This window comes from Dendrobates tinctorius, unplaced genomic scaffold (genome assembly GCF_039654945.1).
Source record: "Dendrobates tinctorius isolate UK_male_01 unplaced genomic scaffold, ASM3965494v1 ptg000062l, whole genome shotgun sequence".
Classification (NCBI taxonomy): Eukaryota; Metazoa; Chordata; class Amphibia; order Anura; family Dendrobatidae; genus Dendrobates; species Dendrobates tinctorius.
This window is the reverse complement of record NW_027361730.1, coordinates 1,215,102-1,239,289: the sequence shown is the minus strand read 5'-3', so window position 1 is coordinate 1,239,289 and position 24,188 is coordinate 1,215,102. Positions and strand designations below refer to the sequence as shown.

Below are 24,188 nucleotides of genomic sequence, written 5' to 3'. Positions count from 1 at the left end.
GTATTATGTCTGGAAGTACATCTGTATGAGCTCTTGGTCCTTCTGATTGCTGTGTGCTCTCCTCTCACAACTGTAAGTGTTAGGAAACATTCACCCGACCCAAGCCAAACAGTATTCAGACTGAAAATATATCTCTGTGGAACCCAGATTACACGCGGACCAATGTTAATAAGGGTGTTCTCAGGAATGTTTTTCTATACAGGCCAGCAGTTTTTGGGAAAAATATCACAGCATGCACTCGTCTCATCGGTTATTTGGATAGACTCGCCTACACATTTCAATGGGTGCAAAAAAACAGATAGTTTCCTATGCTAATATTAGCATAGGAAACTATCTACAGTCTCTGGCAGGGCAGAGAAAATAGGCTATAGATAAGAAGGTAGAGAGGATATAAGTGCAAAATTATAGTTATGCTGACACATGAAGACAATGCACCATAGATACCCATATATTACAGGGAGGGACACTCCCAGAGAAAAATCTGAAACTTGGACCAGACTCCAAATTGCATATTGGGGATCTGAGAATGGAGACTTCAGACTAAAACTTAGTGGATATCTTTAGTTAATAATATTGCACTAACCTATGTAAAAATCTTTTTTTTTACATGTCAAAGGTGTCCATAGCGTTTAATATTCATGAGCTGCAGCCTCCTCCACCGTCTCCTGATTGCCATTTTCTCTAAATAGCATAGGAAGCAAGCAATCAATCGGCAGCAAGAGGGCAAATGGAGCGGCAGCTCATAAACCCTTTAGGGGAGATTCATCATAACTTTTACATCAGTTTTGAAATGTCTCAGTTATTTTCACACAAAAAATAGTAGCTTAGTGTTTTTACGCCAGTTTGTGTCTCTGTGAAGCCGGGATGCGGGCGTGACCATTGCCCAGTCATCCAATTTATCCAAGTTACTATCTTTTGTATGCCAGAAATGCTACTCCAGTCCTTGACCGGATGCGCCAAATTCAATAGGTTGGCAGGTGTATCTTAATGCTACTCCTGCAAGTATGGCGAAACGTGTTTGTGTGCTACGCAAGTCTTGACGAATCTGCTCCTAGGACTACACCACTGCTCATGCTGCAGCTGACGATGGTTTTCTGAAAACTACAGCAGAAATACACTGATACAGTCTGGAATCTGGGTTTCTCCGGCTTTTTTCCTGCTGTTCAGTGCTCCATAAACCTGCTGACAGATTCCCTTTAATTCCCTCTTTTCTTTCATTATTCTCTTTTCCGCTCTTAATTGCAATCCCCATTGTGAAAGGTAAAATATTGAGCGCTATGCACTGCTGTAGGACACACACACCATGGATAGTGCCATGGGTATTACCTTCACTGCCCATCAGGAGTGTTTATGGAGATTTAGGGAAACCGTTCATGTTCCAGATTATACACTTTGGCTCTCCAAAAGACCGCCACCCTCAGAAGACCCCACACGTATCCAGGCCAGATTTCTGTTCCGCAATACATTATGCGTGTTGGCCATCGTCTTTCCGAAGACCAACCCCTCTAGAAGGCTACATATCAATCAAGTCTCTCTGTACGCCATGGCTGATGCTCTTATTATAAAGTTGCTGTGGAATCTTTCGCCCAAGGCGTTGGATGTAATGGCTTTTATCATTTATTTTGTGTCCTGTAGAGATGCCTGCATTGATGGCTTTGCGCAAAAGAGCACAAGGAGAAAAGCCATTAGCTGGAGCCAAGATCGTTGGCTGTACTCACATAACGGCACAAACTGCGGTGAGCGGGGGCCTGCTTGTTTTTATATTTATACTGTTAATCAAGAGAGAAACTATTATTACATTTAGTCAAGGTTTTCTTTAATTATATAGGGAAATTTGCATTATTTTACCCTACAGGACATGGGAATCCCTGAGTTGTATCCAATGGCTGAGGAAACCTATATATCACAGAAGTGTAGTATAGATGTATTAAGGACCTATCATGGTGCTACATATTACATGCATATATAATTGGCCTAAATTTTATCGGAAATATGACATTATCAAATTTCTTATGGTTAGGAAACCGACAGACATGGTATCCTTAGCACCGCCCAAGGCCTCCTCTTAATACTATAGTCTTCAAATGCCACCTTTACTGTTACAAATAGCAGTCTCTTGTATTCTCCACTATACTTCTGACATACTTCTACCTTTTTCCACTCCGTTACCAATGGATCTGTCCTCCAGTAGTTTTATACGGTTTGTTTGAGCATGCTCAGATGCACCTACTGACCCTTTATAATAAAGCATCTGACTCCCGGAGTGTGGCTCAGCTATACTATGCAGAAAAGCCCATTGATGTTAGCTGAATTTGCACCTAATGGCCCTATTTAATTTGTGATAAACAGATGCACCATATCTAATAAGACTAAGACGCTATTTTCTGGAGATGCCCATGAACCATAATTGGGTCACAGACACTATATTCAAAACCTATCAATGGTCACCTCATCCATAGAAATAAAAGTTGCCCATGTTTCTTGATGTAGCTATCAGCCTACAGTAGAGCAGAGGGTGGGGTCTGCATCACTGGGGAGAAGCAGGGCGCTGCTAGGAAATGGGATTTTAGCAGATAAGTATATGACCACACATTTAGCTCTATAAAGCTGGATCCACATAAGGGCAGAAGGAGGTGGGAAAAAAAGACTACGTGTCAAGAAGAAACTATTTCTTGGACTGTATATTAGGAACATAATGTTAACAATAGTCATGCAGATATTGTGCTTTGTAAAAAAAAAAAATACAATTGTGGGAACAACCCTTCACTGTATTCCGATGATCGCTAATCTCCACTTAATCATGAAAGTATAATGATGGCAGGAGACCAGTTGCTTGAACTGCTTTAATTTTCCAGGTCCTGATCGAGACGTTGGGCGCTTTGGGAGCTCAGTGTAGGTGGGCAGCCTGCAACATCTACTCCACGCTAAATGAAGTGGCTGCTGCCTTGGCTGAAATTGGTAAGTGTTTGCCCAGACACCTGTATAAGCATATATTCTCTATGCTGTAAGTTATTCATGTGCAGATGAAAGATTGTCCTCGTGAGGAAACGTGTAGGTAATGTGTGGACCTTCTCCACGTCCAGGTGTTCCAGTGTTCTCTTGGAAAGGGGAATCGGAAGATGACTTCTGGTGGTGCATTGACCGCTGTGTAAATGTGGAAGGTTGGCAGCCCAACATGGTGAGTCTTTTGGCTGTTTAGTTGTTAAAAATTGAAACGACTCAGACTGAGATAGTTTGGAAATGATTGTCATAAAAACGTAGAATTGATAGAACATGCCTATTGTCTTCTAGTGCAAGAAGCCTTTGGTCAGTCTTTGTGGCTGAGAGGGGTATAGAGCAAGTTGGGAAGTCTTCTCTGCTGCTCCATGTTTACTTATCATTGAAATGGTAGTTGCCACTTTTTGCAAAGATGTCAGATGCTCTGTGTAGGAATACATACTGTTACTTGGATGACTACCACCCAAGGGTAGGGGGTACACACGGAGTCTATATGGCAGCACATGGTACATGCACAGCTGTGATATCACCATGTGCATAGTTGCTTAAAGGGAATCTGTTAGCAGGATTGATATGTGATCTAAGGCTATGTGCACACGCTGCGGATTTGTATCTGCCGAACCGCAGGTAAAACTGCAAGTAAAATGATCTGCGGATTGGCCTGCGGTTTTCCCCAGCGGTTTATCACCTCTACAATGGAGGAGATGGTAAACCGCAGCGGAATCCGCAGAAAAGAAGTGACATGTCATTTCTTTCTGCAGATTGAAAACCGCAGCTTTACTGCAGTTAAGAATCTGCAGCATGTGCACAGCAGATTGTAAATCCCATAGATTTACATGCTACTGTACACTGTCTGCAGAACTGCTGCAGATCCGCAGCGGATCCGAAGCAAAAACGGCAGCGTGTGCACATGGCCTAAGAGCAACATGATGTAGAGGCAGACACCTTGATTTCATCGATGTCACTTAGTGCTTTTATCAAAACTGCCAAAAGCAGCCCAATGTCTTCTCTGCTGCAGATCTAGCTATTGTCTGAATGCTGAGCTGTGTATAGCCTTGCTCCCCAATCACTGATTGGCAGCTTTCTGTGTACATTGTGAATATGCAAAAAGCTGTCAGTCGATGGTAGGTGCAGGTTTACAGAGAGAAAGAGGACTACAAGGCACAAGAAAACTAGTCCTCTAGTGCTAATCTCCTGATAAGACACTACTTTTATTGAAAGAAGACACACAGCTTGGTAAGTGACACATCACTGGAATCAGGGTCTCTGCACCTCCATTATGCTTAGCCTAAGACCCTACCTTTAGTCCTGCCCCAAAGCGCCAAAGAAACTGATGAACATGATGAAAGCCAGGCTGCTTATTTTTACAGTAAAGGGATGTATAAAATCAGTATGCCAGCGCCATTCTGTCCGTGCCTTTAGTTTAGCATGGATGATGGTGAAGACAGGTTCTCTTTCGGTAACTGCAGTATGTGCCTTGGGTGTTTTTGTAGCATAAGTAGTAATAACATATAGTATTAGAATCTAATATGTAATGTTGCTCTAGCTCTGTGTCCAGATGCAGGAAGTGAGAATCCAGCGGTCTATAGCATGTAGCTGTGGGGAAGCCCTAGACTAGTGTGCTGCCCCCTCTTACCCTGCCTGTGTCCCCCTGCAGCGGTTGTATAGGAGTCGCTGTACGTGCTGCCGCCTGCTTATGGCCGGGCGCTGTCACACTGCTCAGGCCATTATAGTTACAGTCCGTGTTGGTCTGTTTTATTAAGGTGTCCCAGGAAACCTGAATGGACTGTGCGGAAGCTGCTGCAATGGTTAACCCTGTTTTGGGAAAGAGCAGCTTGTGTCTGAACATAAATGTGGGCTCTCACACAGCCCATTGATCATTCTGATGACTCCACAATGGTTGTTGCCCAGACTCTGCAGTGGACGGAGGCAGAGATCTGCCAAGTACAAGTTGCTTAGATACACATTGGTCAGAGGGGAAGTGCACAATATGGGGGGATGTGACCCAGCATCACAATGAGCGCGTAGATGGTGGGAACGGTACATCCAGCTGGGATGCCACTGTCACTGCTTTATAGGCCTGGCAAGAACAGCTTTTCTAGATCTCCTCATAAAACAGTGCAAAAGGCATCAGTAACCAGCGTGTTCTATGTATATTGAGGCAAGAAGGTCTAGTGATACTGCGATGGCAGAAGAAAGACAAAACCGCAATGTGATGGCTAAATGTGAATCCATCCTTAGGGAGAGGACGATGCTTCTGTGCCCATACAGTCAGGAGTGAGTATTGCCTCTGATCTCCGGAACATGTAATAACATGGCGGGGTGTTGTCCGCTGGCTCCTCGCCTGCATTAGACAAAGCTTTGTCCGATGGGATAAGCAGCAGTGCGGCCGGAGAATAATGTATACATGTGCACGAGGCGCAGTTATCGATCTGCTCATTCAGCTTATTAGTGACCATAAACCAGACCGGGCTTCGATAAGAGGCACGAGAACTGAAGCTCTGCCCAACACTGAACGGACTGGAGCTAGTTGTATACAGTTGTCTGAGAAGAGATCCACTATAAAATGTGTGTTCATCGTTTAACCCTTGGCTGTTTGTGGGATTTTAAGTCCAGGGGGCAGTCCTATCTGTGACTGACAGCAGTCTCTGTTATACAAAGGAAGCTGTGAGTCACTGATCAGACGCCCACTGGACCGGAAATTCAGAAAGAGCAGAGGGCGAGATGCTTAACACACGTACATACTGAGGCTCACTAAACCATCTATCAATCTGCTCCACTCCCCCTGCTCTATAACATGGTGCCTGCCGCTCAGACGGCATTTTCATGGTGACCGATTACGACCACAAAATCGCCAGAAAGTCTTTAGCTGGCCGTGCACTAGGGATTTCAGAGAGCCATTTTCTGAGTGACTTGGCATTCCGGTTTAGTCTGTGCTGCTCCTGACTTACAAACTACAGCGGGGGCATCACGACTACAGCTAAACTTGACCGCTACAGCCAATCATATCAGCCGTCTCATGACTTGTACCTCTGTATCACTGCTGAGACCAGGGATTGGCTGCAGCAGTCATGTGCACTGCAGTCACCACTGCAGCTTGTCACCAAAGATGGAAGCTGTGTTGAAGAGGCATTGCCCAATTAGAGGAAGGTGAGTGTACTAGTAACACCTAAGAAGCCAATATTCCTAAACTCTTATAATTGGATAACCCCTTTAATCCCCTTTATGTAATGGCTATATATATCTGTTGTCTTTGCAGATCCTTGATGATGGTGGAGACCTCACACACTGGATATATAAGAAGTATCCAAACATGTTCAAAAAAATAAAGGGCATTGTGGAGGAGAGTGTAACGGGGGTGCACCGGTGAGTAGCTCCGATGGTATTACATGGCATAGATTATGGTGAAATTCTTATTCATATTCTAGTATTATACAGATCTTGTCGGCCTTGCTCATCATAAGCAGCGGCATTTACAAATGTCTTTTTGGTTGCAGCCTGTACCAGTTGTCTAAAGCCGGAAAGCTTTGTGTTCCTGCCATGAATGTCAATGATTCTGTCACCAAGCAGAAGTTTGACAATTTGTACTGCTGTCGCGAGTCCATCCTGGATGGGTAATGATAAATCTGATCATTTTACGGCTTAGAACAAAACAGTTTAATATTTTGTATTGCAGACCTTACACATGATATAGCTGCCAGACCACCTGCCTTGCGGGTTCCCCTGACTTCTGTCTAACGTGTGGAAAACCCATCCCAACTCCTTATTGTGTCCTGTAAAGCGCCACACTTCTATATATACAATTATTAGCAATGACATATAGTCCTTTATACAGAATAGGTCACGGGCCTCTCTTCTGTCTGCAGATAGTAACTGAACCAATACATAGCATGCTTATGTAAATGACCGCTATGGTACATTATCACATTCATTGTATACAACACTTTGTGCATTATCGGGGAGTCTATAAGATTTCCTCTTAATTGCACTTCATTTGCACAGAAATGGAAGCTGGCGAGTAGATAAGTTGTATTTTGTTTGCTATGTATCCCTGTTGTAAAGCCTTTATCAAGGTTTCTTGATTAATGAGTAACTTGAAGAGACTGCATGGTAACCTTGGGATTGGCTTCTCCTGTTTCACCAGTCCATTGTTCTTCCCTAAATGTTTGATCCAGGTAGATAAGCTGATTACTGGCATGGGAAGGGCAAAGGATATTTAAGACCCTCATACAAAATAACCCCCCCCCCCCCCCCCCCCCCATCATGGACACTCAATGGATGTTGGCAAAATGATGGTCCGGCCATCGCTCCTGTGTTCTCCCAGAAAGCTGCTGCCAGAAATATCTGGTGGTTGCTTATCTGAGGGAGAACGAGAGTATCCGCAGTCCGAAATAAGACATGCTGGTTACTTAACTTCCCTGTCGGTGAAGTGACCTGTGCCCTCATACACAACACAGGTCAACGAAAAAAAATTTTTTTTCTGGTGTCCAAAATATTTTAATGAATTTGGGGTATTTTTGGGGTGCTGATTCTGAATATGTCATCAGTTTTGCCAGATTGGCTCAAGTTTTTGAGATTTTTGGTATCTTATTTATAGCACTTGTTGGTAAATGCGACGCATCATCTCATTAATTTCTTTGGATTAGTACTTGAACTGAGCAGTTCTCAATATAGTTTTGTGTTAATTAGTGTTCTAAAAGTTTGTTCATAGCTTGATTTTTGCACTAACTTTATGTTGTTGTCTGTTTTCCAGTGAAAAGCATGAACTCATCATGAAGAAGTTGTCTTAACGATCCAGACTCATTCTGTTACATTTGTGGTGAATATACACTGCCAAAACATAGAAGAAACATAACAGACTTCGTAAAAAAAGTGTATTTTGCCTATTTTGGGGTTATGCTTGGGGACCAAGACAAGTTTTGGGCACCACACATAGTGTGCAAAGCATGTATCGAATTATTACGAAAATGGAGCAAAGGACAAAGAAAAAGCTTCAAATTTGGTGTTCCAATGGTGTGGAGAGAGCCAAAAAATCATCATGATGACTGTTATTTCTGTGCAGTGCAAGTGCAAGGATTCAATAAGCATAAGAAACGAAAATGGGAGTAACATGGAATCTGCAAGAAGGCCTGTCCCTCATTGTGAAGATGTGCCTGTACCTGTGTTTACCATAAATAACAGTCATCATGATGATTTTTTGGCTCTCTCCACACCATTGGAACACCAAATTTGAAGCTTTTTCTTTGTCCTTTGCTCAATTTTCGTAATAATTCGATACATGCTTTGCACACTATGTGTGGTGCCCAAAACTTGTCTTGGTCCCCAAGCATAACCCCAAAATAGGCAAAATACACTTTTTTTACGAAGTCTGTTATGTTTCTTCTATGTTTTGGCAGTGTGTATTCACCACAAATGTAACAGAATGAGTCTGGATCGTTAAGACAACTTCTTCTTGATGAGTTCATGCTTTTCACTGGAAAACAGACAACAACATAAAGTTAGTGCAAAAATCAAGCTATGAACAAACTTTTAGAACACTAATTAACACAAAACTATATTGAGAACTGCCCAGTTCAAGTACTAATCCAAAGAAATTAATGAGATGATGCGTCGCATTTACCAACAAGTGCTATAAATAAGATACCAAAAATCTCAAAAACTTGAGCCAATCTGGCAAAACTGATGACATATTCAGAATCAGCACCCCAAAAATACCCTAAATTCGATGAAATATCTTTGGCACCAAAAATGCTGTTGACCAGTGTGGCCAAACCAGACATAATTGCTATGGCTTCAGCTGACATTGGCCTAATGTCTGGCAAAAATTTATAGACCACTGCAAAATGTTCAGTTTGTCTGATTTTTCTCTTTATAGGTATATTTTTGAGTAAAATATAAATTGCTCTTTTATTCTATAAACTACTGACAAAATGTCTTCAAATTTCCAAGCAATACATTTTGTATTTATTTTCAGAATGAGAAATGGTCAAAAGAACAAAAAAATGCAATGCTTGCAGACCTCAAATAATACTAAGAAAACGAGTTCATAATCATTTAGAAACAACAATACTAATGTTTTAACCTGGGAAGAGTTCAGAAATCAATATTTTGTTTAATAACCATGATTTTTAACCCCTTCCTGACATATGACGTACTATTCCGTCCATGTGCCCTGGGCCTTAACGCCCATGGACGGGATAGTACGTCATAGCGATCAGCTGCGCTCACGGGGGGGAGCGCATCTGATTGCAGCCAGGTGTCAACTGATTATCACAGCTGACACCGGGCACATTAACCCCCTGGCACATTATGATCAAACATGATTGCAGTGTACCGGGGACATAGGGAAGAATCATGCAGAGAAGGGGCTACCTGCGTGCTTCCCTGGGACCCACGGAACAACGCGATGTGCTCGCTCGAGGGCCCCCAGATCCAAGATGGCCGCAGAGGCCTTCCGGGTCCTGCAGGGAGGTGGCTTCTCAGTGCCTTCTGAGAGCAGGCGCTGAGAAGCCACCTGCAGTGCCTGTCATATCACTGATCTGACACAGTGCACTGCAAAGTTTCAGATCAGCGATCTGACTTTATTTAGTAATGTCCCCCCTCCCCGGGACAATGAAAAAAAAGAAAAAAAAATTACATGTGTAAAAATTATTTTTTAAAAATTTCTAAATTAAAAAAAACAAAAGTACACATATTTAGTATCACCGCGTCCGTAACGACCCGCCCTATAAAACTCCCACTATATAACCCCTTTAGTGATCCCTTTAAAAAAAAAGGCCAAAAACAATGCTTTATCATCATACCGCCGAACAAAAAGTGCAATAACACACGATCAAAAAGACGGATATAAATAAACATGGTACTGCTGAAAACATCATCTTGTCTCGCAAAAAACAGAGCTGTAAAGCGGCTCATCAGCGAAAAAATAAAGTTATAGCTCGTAGAATAAAGTGATGCAAAAATATTTTTTTATATAAAATTGTTTTTATTGTACAAAAGCGCCAAAACATAAAAAAATGTAAATGAGGTATCGCCGTAATCATACTAACCTGAAGAATAAGACTGCTTTATCAATTTTACCACACAAGGAACGGTATAAACGCCCCCCCCCCCCCTTTGGCAAACTTGAGCCTGGCTGTCCTTTTGCTTCTCATTGATGAAAGGCTTTTTTCTAGCTTTACATGACTTGAGCCCTGCCTCTAGGAGCCTGTTACGAACTGTTCTTGCCATGCACTTCACCCCAGCTGCCATTTGCCATTCCTTTTGATGTCAGCCTGCGGTTGCTGAGTTGCATTCGAATAAGATGAGGGTCATCCCGGTCAGTGGAGAGTCGTTTTCGCCCTCTGCCGGTCTGTAGCTTTGTTGTCCCCGATGTCTGGTGCTTGACCTTGTTGTAATGGATTGTAGAAATTTTAAGGATGGCGGCAACATGACGCTCACTGTATCCCTCTGCTATTAAAGCCAGAATTGAGCCCGTCTTTTCCTCACTCAAGACATTTTCTTTTTTATACCTTTGGCATGGTTAAAAGTTATTTTTTCATAATAATCTTTATAATAATCTTTATTTTTATATAGCGCTAACATATTCCGCAGCACTTTACAGTTTGCACACATTTTCATCACTGTCCCCGATGGGGCTCACAATCTAAATTCCCTATCAGTATGTCTTTGGAGTGTGGGAGGAAACCCACGCAAACACGGGGAGAACATACAAACTCCTTGCAGATGTTGTCCTTGGTGGGATTCGAACCCAGGACCCCAGCGCTGCAAGGCTGCAGCGCTAACCACTGAGCCACCGTGCTGCCCTTTTCATTCCTATTACTTTTGGGATATTACTAGCACTTGTTTTGCCATCCAGCTTGTCCTATTGGAAGAGGTTTGTGAGCACCACAGCAGGGTTTTTTATACTTTCCTTCATTAAATAAGATTTGGTTCAGGTGATCACCTAATCAGAAGCACATTAAGTAGAATGAGGTGTACTTTGGTTGGAATTCCACTGACACTGGAATGGAATGGCTGTCAGACATGGAGAGAAGCTGATTTTTATAAAACTGTGCAGCGGTCTCTTAATTTTTGCCAGAGCTGTATGTGGCTACACCCACTTCTTCATGAATCGGGAGCGTCGGACGATGGGTGTGCACCTGTCTTCGCCTCACCACAAATTTGACTCAAGTCCCTGCTTGATGGAGTAAGATTTGTGACGTAGCAAACACTGCCGCTTGTCATGCCACCATACCACTACAGCTTTGCCCACTTTGTTGGAATTGGGTGAAAATGGCGTGAGAATGCCAATAGTCACAATTTTTTATTACAGCCTCAAGTTATGCCAAAATTCTCAAGGCTTTTATGTCGGAATACTGACGAGAAAGTTTTGATGACTTAGAATAAAAGGATTGGCAGTCTGATTGAGGACATACTGGATTCTTAGGCTAAGCGCACATGTTGCAGAAAATTTCTGCTCAAAAACCTGACTCCCTTCCCAGAAACCGCACCTATTTTTCCGCGGTGGTTTTTGCGCGGTTTTGATGCGTTTTTTTCCGCAGCGGTTTCAAAACGCATGGAAGGAGCCAAAAACGCGGAAAAATCCGCAAAATTAATGAGCATGCTGCGTTTTTTACCGCGATGCAGTTTTTTCCACGGTATAAAACGCATCAATGTGCACAAAGTGCAAAATGCATAGAAATGACTGGGAAGCTTATTTTTAGTGATTTTATAGTGAAAACTGCTAAAAAAAAGCTGTGTGAACACAGCCTTAAGGCTGAGTTCACACGTGGCGTTTTTTCGCGTTTCCGCGGCGGTTTTAACTGCGCGATTTTGCCGCGAAAACGCAAAAAATAAGCATCCCATGCATTCCTATGGGATTCCGCAATGCTGTGCTAATGCTGCGGTTTTTACCGCGGCGGAATAGCTTCACGGTAAAAAACACAGCATGCTCATTAATTTTGCGGAATCACGGCGATCCCGCACCCATAGGAATTCATTGTTCTGCTTACTTTCCGCATGTGGCTGTGCACACCATGCGAAAAGTAAGCAGAACAATTGCGGATGGTACCCACGGTCCGGAGGAGAGGAGACTGTCCTCCGGGCTTTGGGTACCATATCCCTGTAAAAAATAGAATTTAAAATAAATATTGTTATTCTCACCTTCCGACGTCCCGCGCAGTCTTCCCGCCTCTCTCCACGCTCCCGGTCCAGTAATCCTTTGCGAAAATGCCCGCGATGACGCCCGTTCTCGCGGGATCGCGAAGTCTCGCGGTCATCGCGAATTACCGCGAGACGTCGCGATCCCGCAAGAACGTACGTCATCGTGGGCATTTTCGCAAAGGACTACTGGGACCGGAGCGTGGAGAGAGGCGGGAAGGCTGCGCGGGACGTCGGAAGGTAAGAATAACACCATTTTTTATTTTTTTTTATTTTTTACATTTTAACTTTTACCACTGATGCTGTATAGGCGGCCTCAGTAGTAAAAAGTTGGTCACACTTGTCAAACACTATGTTTGACGAGTGTGACCAACCTGTCAATCAGTTCTCCAAGCGATGCTACAGATCGCTTGGAAAACGCTAGCATTTTGCAAGCTAATTACGCTTGCAAAATGCTAGTTTTTCCGCGGGAATTTATAATGCGATTTTCCCGCGGAATGGAATTCCGGAACTCTCGCGGTAATTTCCGCGAGAGTTCCGCTACGTGTGAACTTAGCCTAAGAATCTTCCCTGACAACATCCTTCAGGAAGCGTCAGAAGGCCCCTATACACATTAGACTGTCAGCCAAGCACTTCAATATCTTCAACCAAATTCGGTCTAATGTGTATGTGTCCAGGGAGAATACTATGAACAAACAGGATTTCCGTTTACTGCTGCCCTGAGGGTTGGTGGAGTCCCGGGAATTCAGAACCACTACCAAGGGATGCCGTATCCTAGTAATAGGTCTTTACATCTGGTGTTGAGAAATATTTAGGATTTGGGTGTTTATGCAGTTTGAGCAACAATTTTGAAACTCTGCAAGGATTCCTATAATGAAATATGCCATGACATGCTATAGCTAGAACATACTGTGCTTTCACCTTACCATCCATGAATGCAGATGTACACTTGGGTCACTACCTGATTCCTTAGTGAATCGGTATTGGTTGGGTTGAACTTTGTTACTCTTTTAAAATTGCACTTGTAACATTGTGGTAAAAGCATTTTTGTTTTCAGTCATTCAAAATAGGATAACTTATTTTCCAGGCTGAAACGAACAACAGACATGATGTTTGGTGGCAAGCAGGTCGTGGTGTGTGGCTATGGCGAGGTGAGTATCGGGGTCTTCTCTGCTGTGGAGTCTTTTTTGAAGTTATCATTGAAACTCATTTATTATAATTAGTCTGGTATGTGTGGTGGCCAGTCTGTTAATCGTGCTCATGAGCCATGTTTAGTGTAGTGCTGGAAGCTAATAAAGTTGCTTCCTTTAGGTTGGTAAGGGATGTTGTGCCGCTCTTAAAGCCATGGGATCCATTGTGTATGTGACAGAAATTGATCCAATCTGTGCTCTGCAGGCCTGGTAAGTATGGCATAAAAATGCCCAGAAGATAATTCGTGTCTCTGCAAATGTGCATGATTTCCCCTTCAGTGGGTCTAACTATATACTTAATCTTACAGTATGGATGGCTTCAGGCTGGTCAAACTTAACGAGGTGATCAGACAGGTGGATATTGTCATCACATGCACAGGTATTATATAATCTAAATCTTGGACCATTTCTCTTGTGTACAGTGGCATGTCAAAGTCTGGGCACCCCTTGTTAAAATTACTGTTAGGCTGTGTGCCCACGTTGCGTTTTTTTAAGCGTTTTTGATGCGTTTTTCGGGGTCAAACCGCATCAAAAACGCTGAAAAGAAGCATCCCATTCATTTTAATGCATTTTGGCCTTTTTGTGCCAATGGATGCGTTTTTTACCGCTAAGGAAACGCTTAGCGGTAAAAAACACAGCATCTTCATTAATTTCCGCTTAGGTCCGTGTTTTTGGCTATTTCCTATAGTCCAAAAGACGCGCGGAAAAAAACGCATCAAAACGCGCGTTTTTTGCGCAAAAAAACGCACAAAAATCGCAGAAAACGCGCGTTTTCTGGGAAGGAGACCAGTTTCCTGAGCGTTCAAAAATGCTACTGTGGGCACATAGTCTTAATGTGAACAGTTAAGGCCTTTTTCACACATCCGTTTTTCCCCATCAGTCAAAATCCGCCGTTTTGCAAAAAAAAAAAAAAAACGGATCCGCCATTTTTCTTGGCGGATCCGTTTTTTCCCCCATTGACTTGTATTAACAGCGGATCTTGACGGATGGTCATCCGTTCGATCCGTTTTTTTACGGATTCGCCAAGATTTTGCCGTCCGCTGAGCGGCTAGGACGGACACCGAAACTTTTTTTTCCCCGGCCGGATCCGCATTTTCTATTGCGCATGCACGGGAGAAAGGCCTGTGTCGGAAATTTAACCCTAAACACTTTCTCTTTCTCTCTCTCTTTCTCTCTCTCTTTCTCTCTCTCTTTCTCTCTTTCTCTCTCTTTCTTTCTCTCTTTCTCTCTCTTTCTTTCTCTTTCTTTCTCTCTTTCTCTCTCTTTCTCTCTTTCTTTCTCTCTTTCTCTTTCTTTCTCTCTTTCTCTCTCTCTCTTTCTCTCTTTCTCTCTTTCTTTCTTTCTTTCTTTCTCTCTCTCTCTCTCTTTCTCTCTTTCTCTCTCTTTCTTTCTTTCTTTCTTTCTTTCTCTTTCGCTCTCTCTTTCTCTCTCTCTTTCTCTCTTTCTCTCTCTTTCTCTCTTTCTCTCTTTCTCTCTCTCTTTCTCTCTCTCTTTTTCTCTCTTTCTCTTTCTCTCTTGCTCTCTCTCTTGCTCTCTCTCTTGCTCTCTCTCTTGCTCTCTCTCTTGCTCTCTCTCTCTTGCTCTCTCTCTCTTGCTCTCTCTCTCTTGCGCTCTCTCTCTCTTGCGCTCTCTCTCTCTTGCGCTCTCTCTCTCTTGCGCTCTCTCTCTCTTGCTCTCTCTCTCTCTTGCTCTCTCTCTTGCTCTCTCTCTCTTGCTCTCTCTCCTTTAAAATTCTTCCTTCGCCGGATCCGTTAAAACAACGGTCCGGTGCCAAATGTTGTGGTCAGTACAGGAATGGATCCGTTGTCCGCCATTTTAGCGGATTTTACCTGATGGACAAAACTGATGTGTGAAACAGACCTAAGCAAGTTGAAGATGAAACGATCTCTAAAAGAGGCGTAAAGTTAAAGATTACACATTTCCTTTCTATTTTGGGCAAAAAAAAATGTCTTTTTTCCACCTGTTGGGATTATGGCTTGTTCATGATCATTGTTAGGAAAGGCCAGGTGATGCAAAAAAATTCCAGCTGTATAATAACCCTAGCCTCCTCTAACGTCGTGTCAAATAGTAGCCATTGGGTTCTTCTAAGCTGCTGCCTAGCACTCTAAAAATAAAAATGGTGGAGACCCACAAAGCAGGAGAAGGCTATAAGAAGATAGCAAAGCGTTTTCAAGTTCCCCTTTCCTCAGTTCGAAATGTAACTAAGAAATGCCAATTAACAGGAACAGTGGAGGTCAAGATGAGGTCTGGAAGACCAAGCAAAATTTCAATGAGCGCTGCTTGTAGGATTGCTAGAGAGGCAAATTTTTTTTTTTTTTACACCATGCAGCAGATTTCATATATTTCTACGATTGATAAAAAAAACAAAACTATTCCATACATCTAAATAGTTTATTTATGCAATCCCAATTTGGGGCTCATCTGCGCTGCAGGTTTTTACGGACGAGTGCGATCATTTTTTTTTCCCACAGGCTATCATAGATGGATAGTGTGTAATGTGGCTGTTCACTCGGTTAGCAAAAAAATCGCTGACAATTAATCTGGAAAATTGCGGAGACGTCTGATATTGAGCTAAGCGTAGGACCAAAATGAACATTGCAAGTTTATGACCCCATGAAAAAATGGGACAGCATGGAGATATCATGTGTGCTGTCTGTTTTTCACCAACTGAACGAAGTCTGATGGATAAGAGGAAACACTTTTTTTTTTCTTTTCCCTCATCAGTGGAAACAAACTGATGAAACCTGGTCCATTTTTCTTTTGTCACAAAAACTGATGTTAGAATGAGGACTTAGACAAATGGGACATTGCAAAAACTGCTGTACTAGGCTATACCATTAGCACGCATTCACATGTCCGTGTTTTGTGTACGAGTGTAATCCGTTTTTTTCCACTGATGGCATTCATACCTATAAAAATGAATGGGGCTGTTCACATGTTTGGGATCGTTTGTGGACCGAGTAGTCCATTCAGAATCATGGAGACTAATCCGAGTGTTGGATTAAAATAGTCAATGAAAGTGTATGGGCCTGTAAAAATTCTGACCGCATTTAATGTGTGACAGCGATATGGCCGTGCAGGCTGTATAAGGGCCATTCCCACTTTTTGGCACCATCCCTGAAGAAGGAATCCGAGAATTCCGAAACGCGTAGGAAAGGAAGTTTTCTCCCTCACCCATGACAGCACCACGGAGAGAGGGGGTCCGCCCATCAAGGACAGGAACCTACAGACAAAAGAGCGGCACCTCTCCTCCGCCCCCAGTTGGGTTCCTGTCCTTGACGGGTGAACCACGGCAGCAAGAGCGCAGCGCTTACCGGAAGGTGAAGATCCGGGACCGTCCCGTCCGCGGTCAGACAGCGGGAAGGCCCCTGTTGCGGCGGGGTCGGTTGCCGAAGCCGCCACCGCTGCAGCTGAGGGGCTGTCCAGGGTGAGCGGGCGGGGAGGACCGGGCCGCCGCTCCGGGAGGAGTAGGGGCCGGGGGACGCCGGTATAGGGGCAGCGCCGGGTACAGAGGTGTACCAAGATGGCGCTGCCCCGGAAGTAGAATGAGGAACTTCCGGGTCCCCGCGGTCGGCACATGCGCAGTGCGCACTCCCCGGGGGAAGCAGCGGTGCAGGCCGACAGGTGACGCCAGGGCGGCTTATTTAAATTGGGAACGCTAAAGCAGCCTCAGGGCTGGAAGCGTTCAGGCGCGATGGATAGCGACCAGCATGAGGAGCTACAGCAGCCTAAGCAGCAGCAGCAGCAACCAAGGCAGCATCACCAGCGCCGCCAAAAGGATAAAGACGGACGGGGGAGCAGGTCCAGCAGCCACGCCACGCAGCAGTCTACTGCAAGGAGCAAGTCACCTGCCGTGGATCGCCCAGTGAGGGATTTGGATCCACTTCCAGAACTGGTACCTGCAACCGCGCATGAGGGGTAAGTGGATCTTCGTGAATGTTCCCCATTGTAATAGACTTCTTTCCCTTATCAGGGAAAGAAGAAAGAAAAGACCAAGAACAGGGAATGCCCCACCTGTGGGAAACCATTACCAACGCCCTGGGAGAAAAAATTGTGTGACTCCTGTATACAGGAGGTCCTCGGCGGTGAAACCCCGGATCATGCCGCAGACCTAAGGGCGGTAATCCGCGCAGAAATTCAGAGTGCCCTTTCATCCAGAAAACGGGAAAGGAAGGGAAGGAAGGGGGACGTGGTGATAGAGTCCCAATCAGACAGCTTATCGTCAGGGGAAGTCACCTCCCATACTGTAAATACCGACTCGTCATCCTCCGATGAGGAGACGGAAGGTCGTCATTGTTTCCCCCTGGACGAAGTGGATGCCTTAGTAAAGGCGGTAAGATCCACTATGGGGGTGGAAGACCCCCGGACTGATAGATCAGTCCAGGACATTATGTTCGGGGGACTGAGTCAAAAGAAACGGAGGGTATTTCCGTTAAATAAGAACGTCCAAGGCCTCATAGATAAAGAATGGGAAAAACCGGATAGGAAAAGCTCGACGGTTCCTTCCATCAAAAGGAAGTACCCATTTGAGGAGGAAGCATCCACATCATGGGATAAGGCCCCCAAACTAGACGTGGCGATAGCCAAAGCTTCAAGAAGGTTTGCACTCCCCTTTGAAGATATGGGTACCCTGAAAGACCCGTTAGATAAAAAAGCGGATACCCTACTTAAGGGCACCTGGGAATCAGCAGGGGGAAACATCAGGCCGGCGGTAGCGGCAACCTGTACCTCCAGAGCTCTTATGGTATGGATAGACCAATTGGAGAGACAGATAAGGGAAGGGGTTCCCAGAGATAAAATCCTGGAATCCATGCCAATGATAAGAGGGGCGGCAGCCTTCCTGGCCGACTCTTCGGCTGATTTGATAAGATTGTCATCTAAAACAGCAGCCTTGTCGAATGCAGCTAGACGAGCTTTATGGTTAAAATGTTGGCCTGGGGATCTCCAGACAAAAATAAAATTATGCGCCATTCCCTGTGAAGCAAAATTCCTCTTCGGGGAAACCTTGGATGACATCCTCGAAAAGGCAGGCGACAAAAAGAAAGGCTTCCCAAACCTAGGACCAGTGACCGCCACAGGCTTTAAACGGTCCTTTCGGAACAAAAAGTTCTTCCAGAGGAGACCCCCGAGAGACCAAAAATGGGAAGACAGAAGAAGGGACAGGGGGTTCATCTTCGGTAACTCGTCCCGGGATAAAAAACCCGCCAAGTGACTGTGTGCCCAGGGTGGGAGGGAGACTAAGTTTTTTCCTCCCAGCCTGGGAGAAAATATCCAACAATCCCTGGCTGATAAATCTTGTAAGATCAGGATTAAGGATAAACTTTTATTCTCTCCCGCCGCAAAAATACATAATTACCCCGATAAGGTCGTCAAAAAACGAACAGGACGCCCTCGAAAAGGAGGTTCTGAGTATGTTGGACAAAAAAGTCCTACAGGAGGTTCCCCCACAGGAGAGAGGCAGGGGGTTCTACTCGCCTCTCTTCCTGGTAACCAAACCAGACGGCACCTTCCGCACCATCATAAATTTAAAAAGACTGAATTGCTATATCAAGAACGAAAAATTCAAGATGGAATCGATCAAATCGACCATCAAAATTCTCTTTCCGCAATGCTTTATGGTGGTCCTAGACCTCAGCGATGCCTACTACCATGTCCCCATTCGCAAAGAATCCAGGCAATACCTCAGGCTAGCAGTCTCGATAGCAGGAGAAATAAGAGAATTCCAATACAAGGCCCTGCCATTTGGGATCTCAGTGGCTCCACGGGTCTTTACGAAATTGGTGGCAGAGATGATGGCTCACATAAGAGAACAGGATGTTCTGATAGTGCCTTATTTGGACGACTTTTTAATAGCGAGCAACTCAGGCCAGAAATGCACAGAACAGAGGGACCGAGTGATGAGCACTCTAAAAAACCTCGGGTGGCTTCTGAACCTGAAAAAGTCAAGGCTGGAACCAAAGAGAGTCCAGGAGTTCCTAGGCCTGACACTGGATTCAAACATCCAAGTGTGTTACTTGCCAGATCACAAAAGGGACAGAATTATTCATATGGTACAAAAAGCGAGGCAAAACCCCTCTATGACACTAAGACGAGCAATGTCCCTGTTAGGGTCCCTCTCTGCATGCTTGCCGGCGGTCCAGTGGGCACAAATACATATGAGGGATCTGCAGTGAGATATCCTAACCAACCAGCGGACCTTAGGAGACCACTTGGAACATCATATTACGCTAGGTTCAAAAACTATTCTTTCCCTAGCCTGGTGGGAGGACAAAAACAACTTGTCCAAAGGGATCCCCTGGGAGGCCAAAATCACACATGTAATTACCACCGACGCCAGTCCTGTGGGATGGGGAGCACACATGGGCATCAGCGTGGCTCAAGGGGGATGGAGAAGTCAAGAACTAAAAGCCTCCTCGAATCAAAAAGAACTGCTAGCAGTAAATTATGCCTTGAGTCACTTTTTGCCAGCATTAAAAGGCCATCATGTCCGGATATTCTCGGACAACCGAGTAACAGTGGCCTATATAAACCACCAGGGGGGAACCAGGTCCAGAACGCTAATGGAGGCATCCTTCGAGATATTCGGGTTAGCAGAGAAAAACTTACTGTCCCAATCGGCGCTACATATACGGGGAGTAGAGAACCAAACCGCAGACTTTCTGAGCCGTACCCAACTACATCAGGGGGAGTGGGCTCTAAATCAGTCCGTTTTTCAGAAGATTGTGGAAATGTGGGGAACCCCAGACATAGACTTATTTGCAGACCACAAAAACAAAAAAGTGGAAACATTCTGTTCTCTAAATCCCAAAGGGAATCCTCACACCCTGGACGCATTTATGCTCCCATGGACACGGGGTCTACTGTATGCCTTCCCACCGACCATTCTCCTTCCGGCGGTGATAAGGAAAGTCAGGGAAGAGGGGGCTCGGGTAATACTTATAGCCCCTTTCTGGCCAAAAAGAACATGGTTTTCATGGCTCAGAATAATGTCAGTAACCGACCCCTGGGTTCTACCAGATCTCCCCGACCTTCTATCGCAGGGCCCGGTGCTACACCCCCAAGCAGTGAACCTCCATTTAACAGCATGGAATTTGAAAGGTCACTGCTGAGGGGGAAAGGATTTTCAGAAAATCTAATTTCCACGTTACAAAAAAGTAGAAAACCAGTTACAATCAAAGCCTATGGTAGAACCTGGAGAAAATTCCTATCCAGTTCGGGGGCAAAGGTTCAGGATGGAATACAAATGGATAAAATCCTGGAATTCCTCCAAAGGGGGTTAGAACAGGGACTAGCGACTAACACACTGAGGGTACAGGTAGCGGCCCTGGGCGCCCTCTATAATCAGGAGGTGGCGAGCGACCCTTGGGTGTCACGGTTTATGAGGGCCGCAGCCAGGTCTAGACCAATAGCTACCCAGAAAGTACCATCATGGGATCTGAACTTAGTGTTGTCAGCCCTAACAGGACCCCCATTCGAGCCTATTCAGTCAGCTCCACTAAAGACCCTATCATTAAAAACGATACTGCTAGTGGCCCTAACATCGGCCCGCAGAGTAAGTGACATTCAAGCCTTATCGGCATTACCCCCATTCATTAAAATTATGGAGGATAGAATTATATTGAAACCTGACCCTGCATATTTGCCTAAGGTAGCAACACACTTCCATAGATCACAGGAGGTAGTCCTTCCTTCCTTCTGCCCAAACCCTACGAATAGAGGAGAGGAGAAATTTCACACATTAGATGTGAAGAGGTGCTTAGTGCACTACCTAGAGGCCACCAAGGGATGTAGGAAGGAAGGATCTCTCTTTGTGTGTTTCCAGGGACCTCGTAAGGGGCTCGGGGCGTCCAAAAGTACCCTGGCAAGATGGATAAGAGACGCGATTGTCCTGGCATACTCATGCAGCGGGAATACCATCCCGGAGGGTCTAAAAGCCCACTCTACTAGAGCAATGGCGACCTCATGGGCAGAAAGATCAGAGGTATCAATAGAACAGATCTGTAAGGCGGCCACCTGGTCAACACCTTCTACCTTTTTCAAACACTATCGCCTAGATCTAGCCTCTGCGTCTGACCTGACCTTCGGGAAAAGGGTCCTTCAGACGGTGGTCCCTCCCTAAGCTACCAATCTCTGAAATTCTCTCCGTGGTGCTGTCATGGGTGAGGGAGAATAGCTTAGTTACTCACCGATAACGGTGTTTCTCGGAACACATGACAGCACCCGCTTAATTCCCCCCCTTTTTCACGTGTGCGGTGAGCACGATTTAATGTGTGTAGAGTGTGTTCTTAGACACGAGGTTTCTCTATAAGTATACAAATTATAATGTTATGTATATACTTTTGTTGTTAACTAACCGGGAGACCCTCTGATGCTCTGTAACCAACTGGGGGCGGAGGAGAGGTGCTGCTCTTTTGTCTGTAGGTTCCTGTCCTTGATGGGCGGACCCCCTCTCTCCGTGGTGCTGTCATGGGTCCCGAGAAACACCGTTATCGGTGAGTAACTAAGCTATTTTTGGCCCTTATAGCGCTCCTTAGCGTTCTATTGCCTGTCACGTGATTCATCACATGTCTGTGACGTCACGCAAGGTCCTGTAGCGTTTCTGGACCTTGCAGGCTTACCTCCCAACACAGCGTCTGCAATTAACACAGACTGCCGCTGCTCAACTCTAGCTGCATGCTAGTCTCTGGCCGGGACAGCGTCATATATGGAGATTGTATTTCTATCCACCTGGGACATTTGTTATTGTTAGGCAGCTGACCAAGATTGTAAAGGACCCTTCATATACCTCGCTCCTAAGGATCCCTCTCCAGGACTATTGCTTTTTTTCATGCCATCCAAGCATCATCCAAGGTAATTTACCCCCTTTTTTCATTGAGGATTGGATTTGGTGGCATTATTATATTTATTGATTGAACCTGGGTACATCACTTTAGCGCAAGTTAGATATATATTTATATTTGGTATACTTTTTGGACAAGTGGAGTGGTCTTTGTCTTTTTACTTGCAGCTTTGTACTATAATGGTTCGCGCTTAGCGCGTTGGCTCCATATTTTCTGATACGAGAGTGGTCTGATTGTCATTCGGTTTTCTCATCCGTGGAGAAATGAAAACATTCTCCATTATGAGAGTTTGTGAAAATCAGACTGCATTCTGTCATCCTAGTGCGGTTTCATACATATTTTTTTTCACGGATCCATTGCCTTGCATTGTTTTTTTGATCCTACCTATAGATCAAAATCTGATATTATCTGCAGATCAGTCTGAGGAAACAACCCCTGAACGACCGCTGATACGCCTTTTAACGGTGGCAGTTGAAGGAGTCTTATTCCTCAGCGCCATTTTATAACAGCGCTGAAAAATAAGTGTATAGCTCCCCCCCAGCTGTGGAAAATCTCCGGGGTCTTGACTATTGGGGATAGGGTTGAGGTGTTGGGGTTAGTGTTGTGGTGCTGGGGGTGTTTTGGGGTTAGGGTTGGAGTTTAGAATTGGGGGTTTCCACTGTTTGGGTACATCAGGGGGTCTCAAAATGCGACATGGCGCCCGCCATTGATTCCAGCCAGTTTTGCATTCAAAAAGTCAAACGGTGTTACCTCGCTTCTGAGCCCTGCCATGCGCCCAAACTGTGGTTTTCCCCCACATACAGGGTATCGGCGTACTCGGGCAAATTGCACAACAAATTTTGTGGTCCATTTTCTCCTGATACCCTTGTGAAAATAAAAAAAAAGTTTTGGTACAATGTTCATTTTTTCCTTCCACATTGCTTTAGTTCTGGTGAAGCGCCTGAAGGGTTAATAAACTTCTTGAATGTGGTTTTGAGTAAATTGAGGGGGTGCAGTTTTTAGAGTGGTGTCACTTTTGGGTATTTTCTGTCATATGTGAGGTGGTCCCTAAAGAAAAAAAAAATGGTATTTTAGATTTTGTTGGAAAAACAAGAAATTGCTGGTTAACTTTTAACCCTTATGACGTCCTGACAAAAAAGAAAAAGTTTCCAAAATTGTGCTGATGTAAAGTTGACATGTGGGAAATGTTATTTATTAACTATTTTAAATTTTTGATTTAAGAGTACAAAAATTAAGTTTGAAAATTGCAAAAGTTTCTAAAATTTTGCCAAATTTCCATTTATTTGATAAATAAACGCAAGTCGTATCGAAGAAATTTTACAAACAAGATGAAGTACAATATGTCACGAAAAACAGTCTCAGAATCAGTGGGATCCATGGAATCGTTCCAGAGTTATAACCTCATAAAGTGACAGTGGTCAGAATTGTAAAAATTGACCTGGTCATTAAGGTCAAAGTTGCCTTGATGACTAAGGGGTTAAACAGGGCCCCATAGACTATCGCAGGTACAAATGCTGCTATATGTAGAGAACATGAATAGCACTCGTACGCAAAAATCAGACCGCTCAAGGAGACCTAACTTGTAGTGTTTTTTTTTTTTAATTTGTTTTCCAGGGGTTGTAAATTGTTTTCCATGCAAAACATTTTAAATTGGAATCATTTGATAAATTCACCACATAGAAATGAATGGATTCACGGGACCCTAGTGTAGAAATATTTATGCGTTCTAAATATAATCAATGCCCCTAATGGAGAAACTGTGAGAAGATTTGGCATTCTGTATCATATCTATGCTGATGACGCCCCATTACACACAGTCTCCTGACATCACCCCTGCATTACTACAAAATAGCAGTGGTTGCCTGCCCTCGGCTTTTAACATTGTTCTCACACTATATGAAACTGAGTCTTTCGAAAACAGAACTCCTTGTTTCCTCCCTCTAATAACCTACCTAAAGCTGATCTTTCTATTTGTGTCGTACTACACCCGGTCACTGGGGGTTAAAATTGACTCCTATCT

General features: G+C 44.3%; 1 protein-coding gene across 8 annotated transcripts in view; it reads left to right on the top strand.

The window, feature by feature from the left end:
* Positions 1–24,188, top strand: part of AHCYL2 (adenosylhomocysteinase like 2) — a 163,500-nt gene that overhangs the window by 122,391 nt on the left and 16,921 nt on the right. For all 8 annotated transcript variants that reach the window (XM_073579196.1, XM_073579199.1, XM_073579197.1 and 5 more), the window contains exons 4-11: positions 1,636–1,736; positions 2,856–2,958; positions 3,084–3,178; positions 6,257–6,363; positions 6,495–6,611; positions 13,226–13,289; positions 13,450–13,538; positions 13,637–13,707. In XM_073579196.1, coding sequence (XP_073435297.1) covers positions 1,636–1,736; positions 2,856–2,958; positions 3,084–3,178; positions 6,257–6,363; positions 6,495–6,611; positions 13,226–13,289; positions 13,450–13,538; positions 13,637–13,707 — 747 coding nt within the window. The remainder of the gene's footprint in view (positions 1–1,635; positions 1,737–2,855; positions 2,959–3,083; positions 3,179–6,256; positions 6,364–6,494; positions 6,612–13,225; positions 13,290–13,449; positions 13,539–13,636; positions 13,708–24,188) is intronic.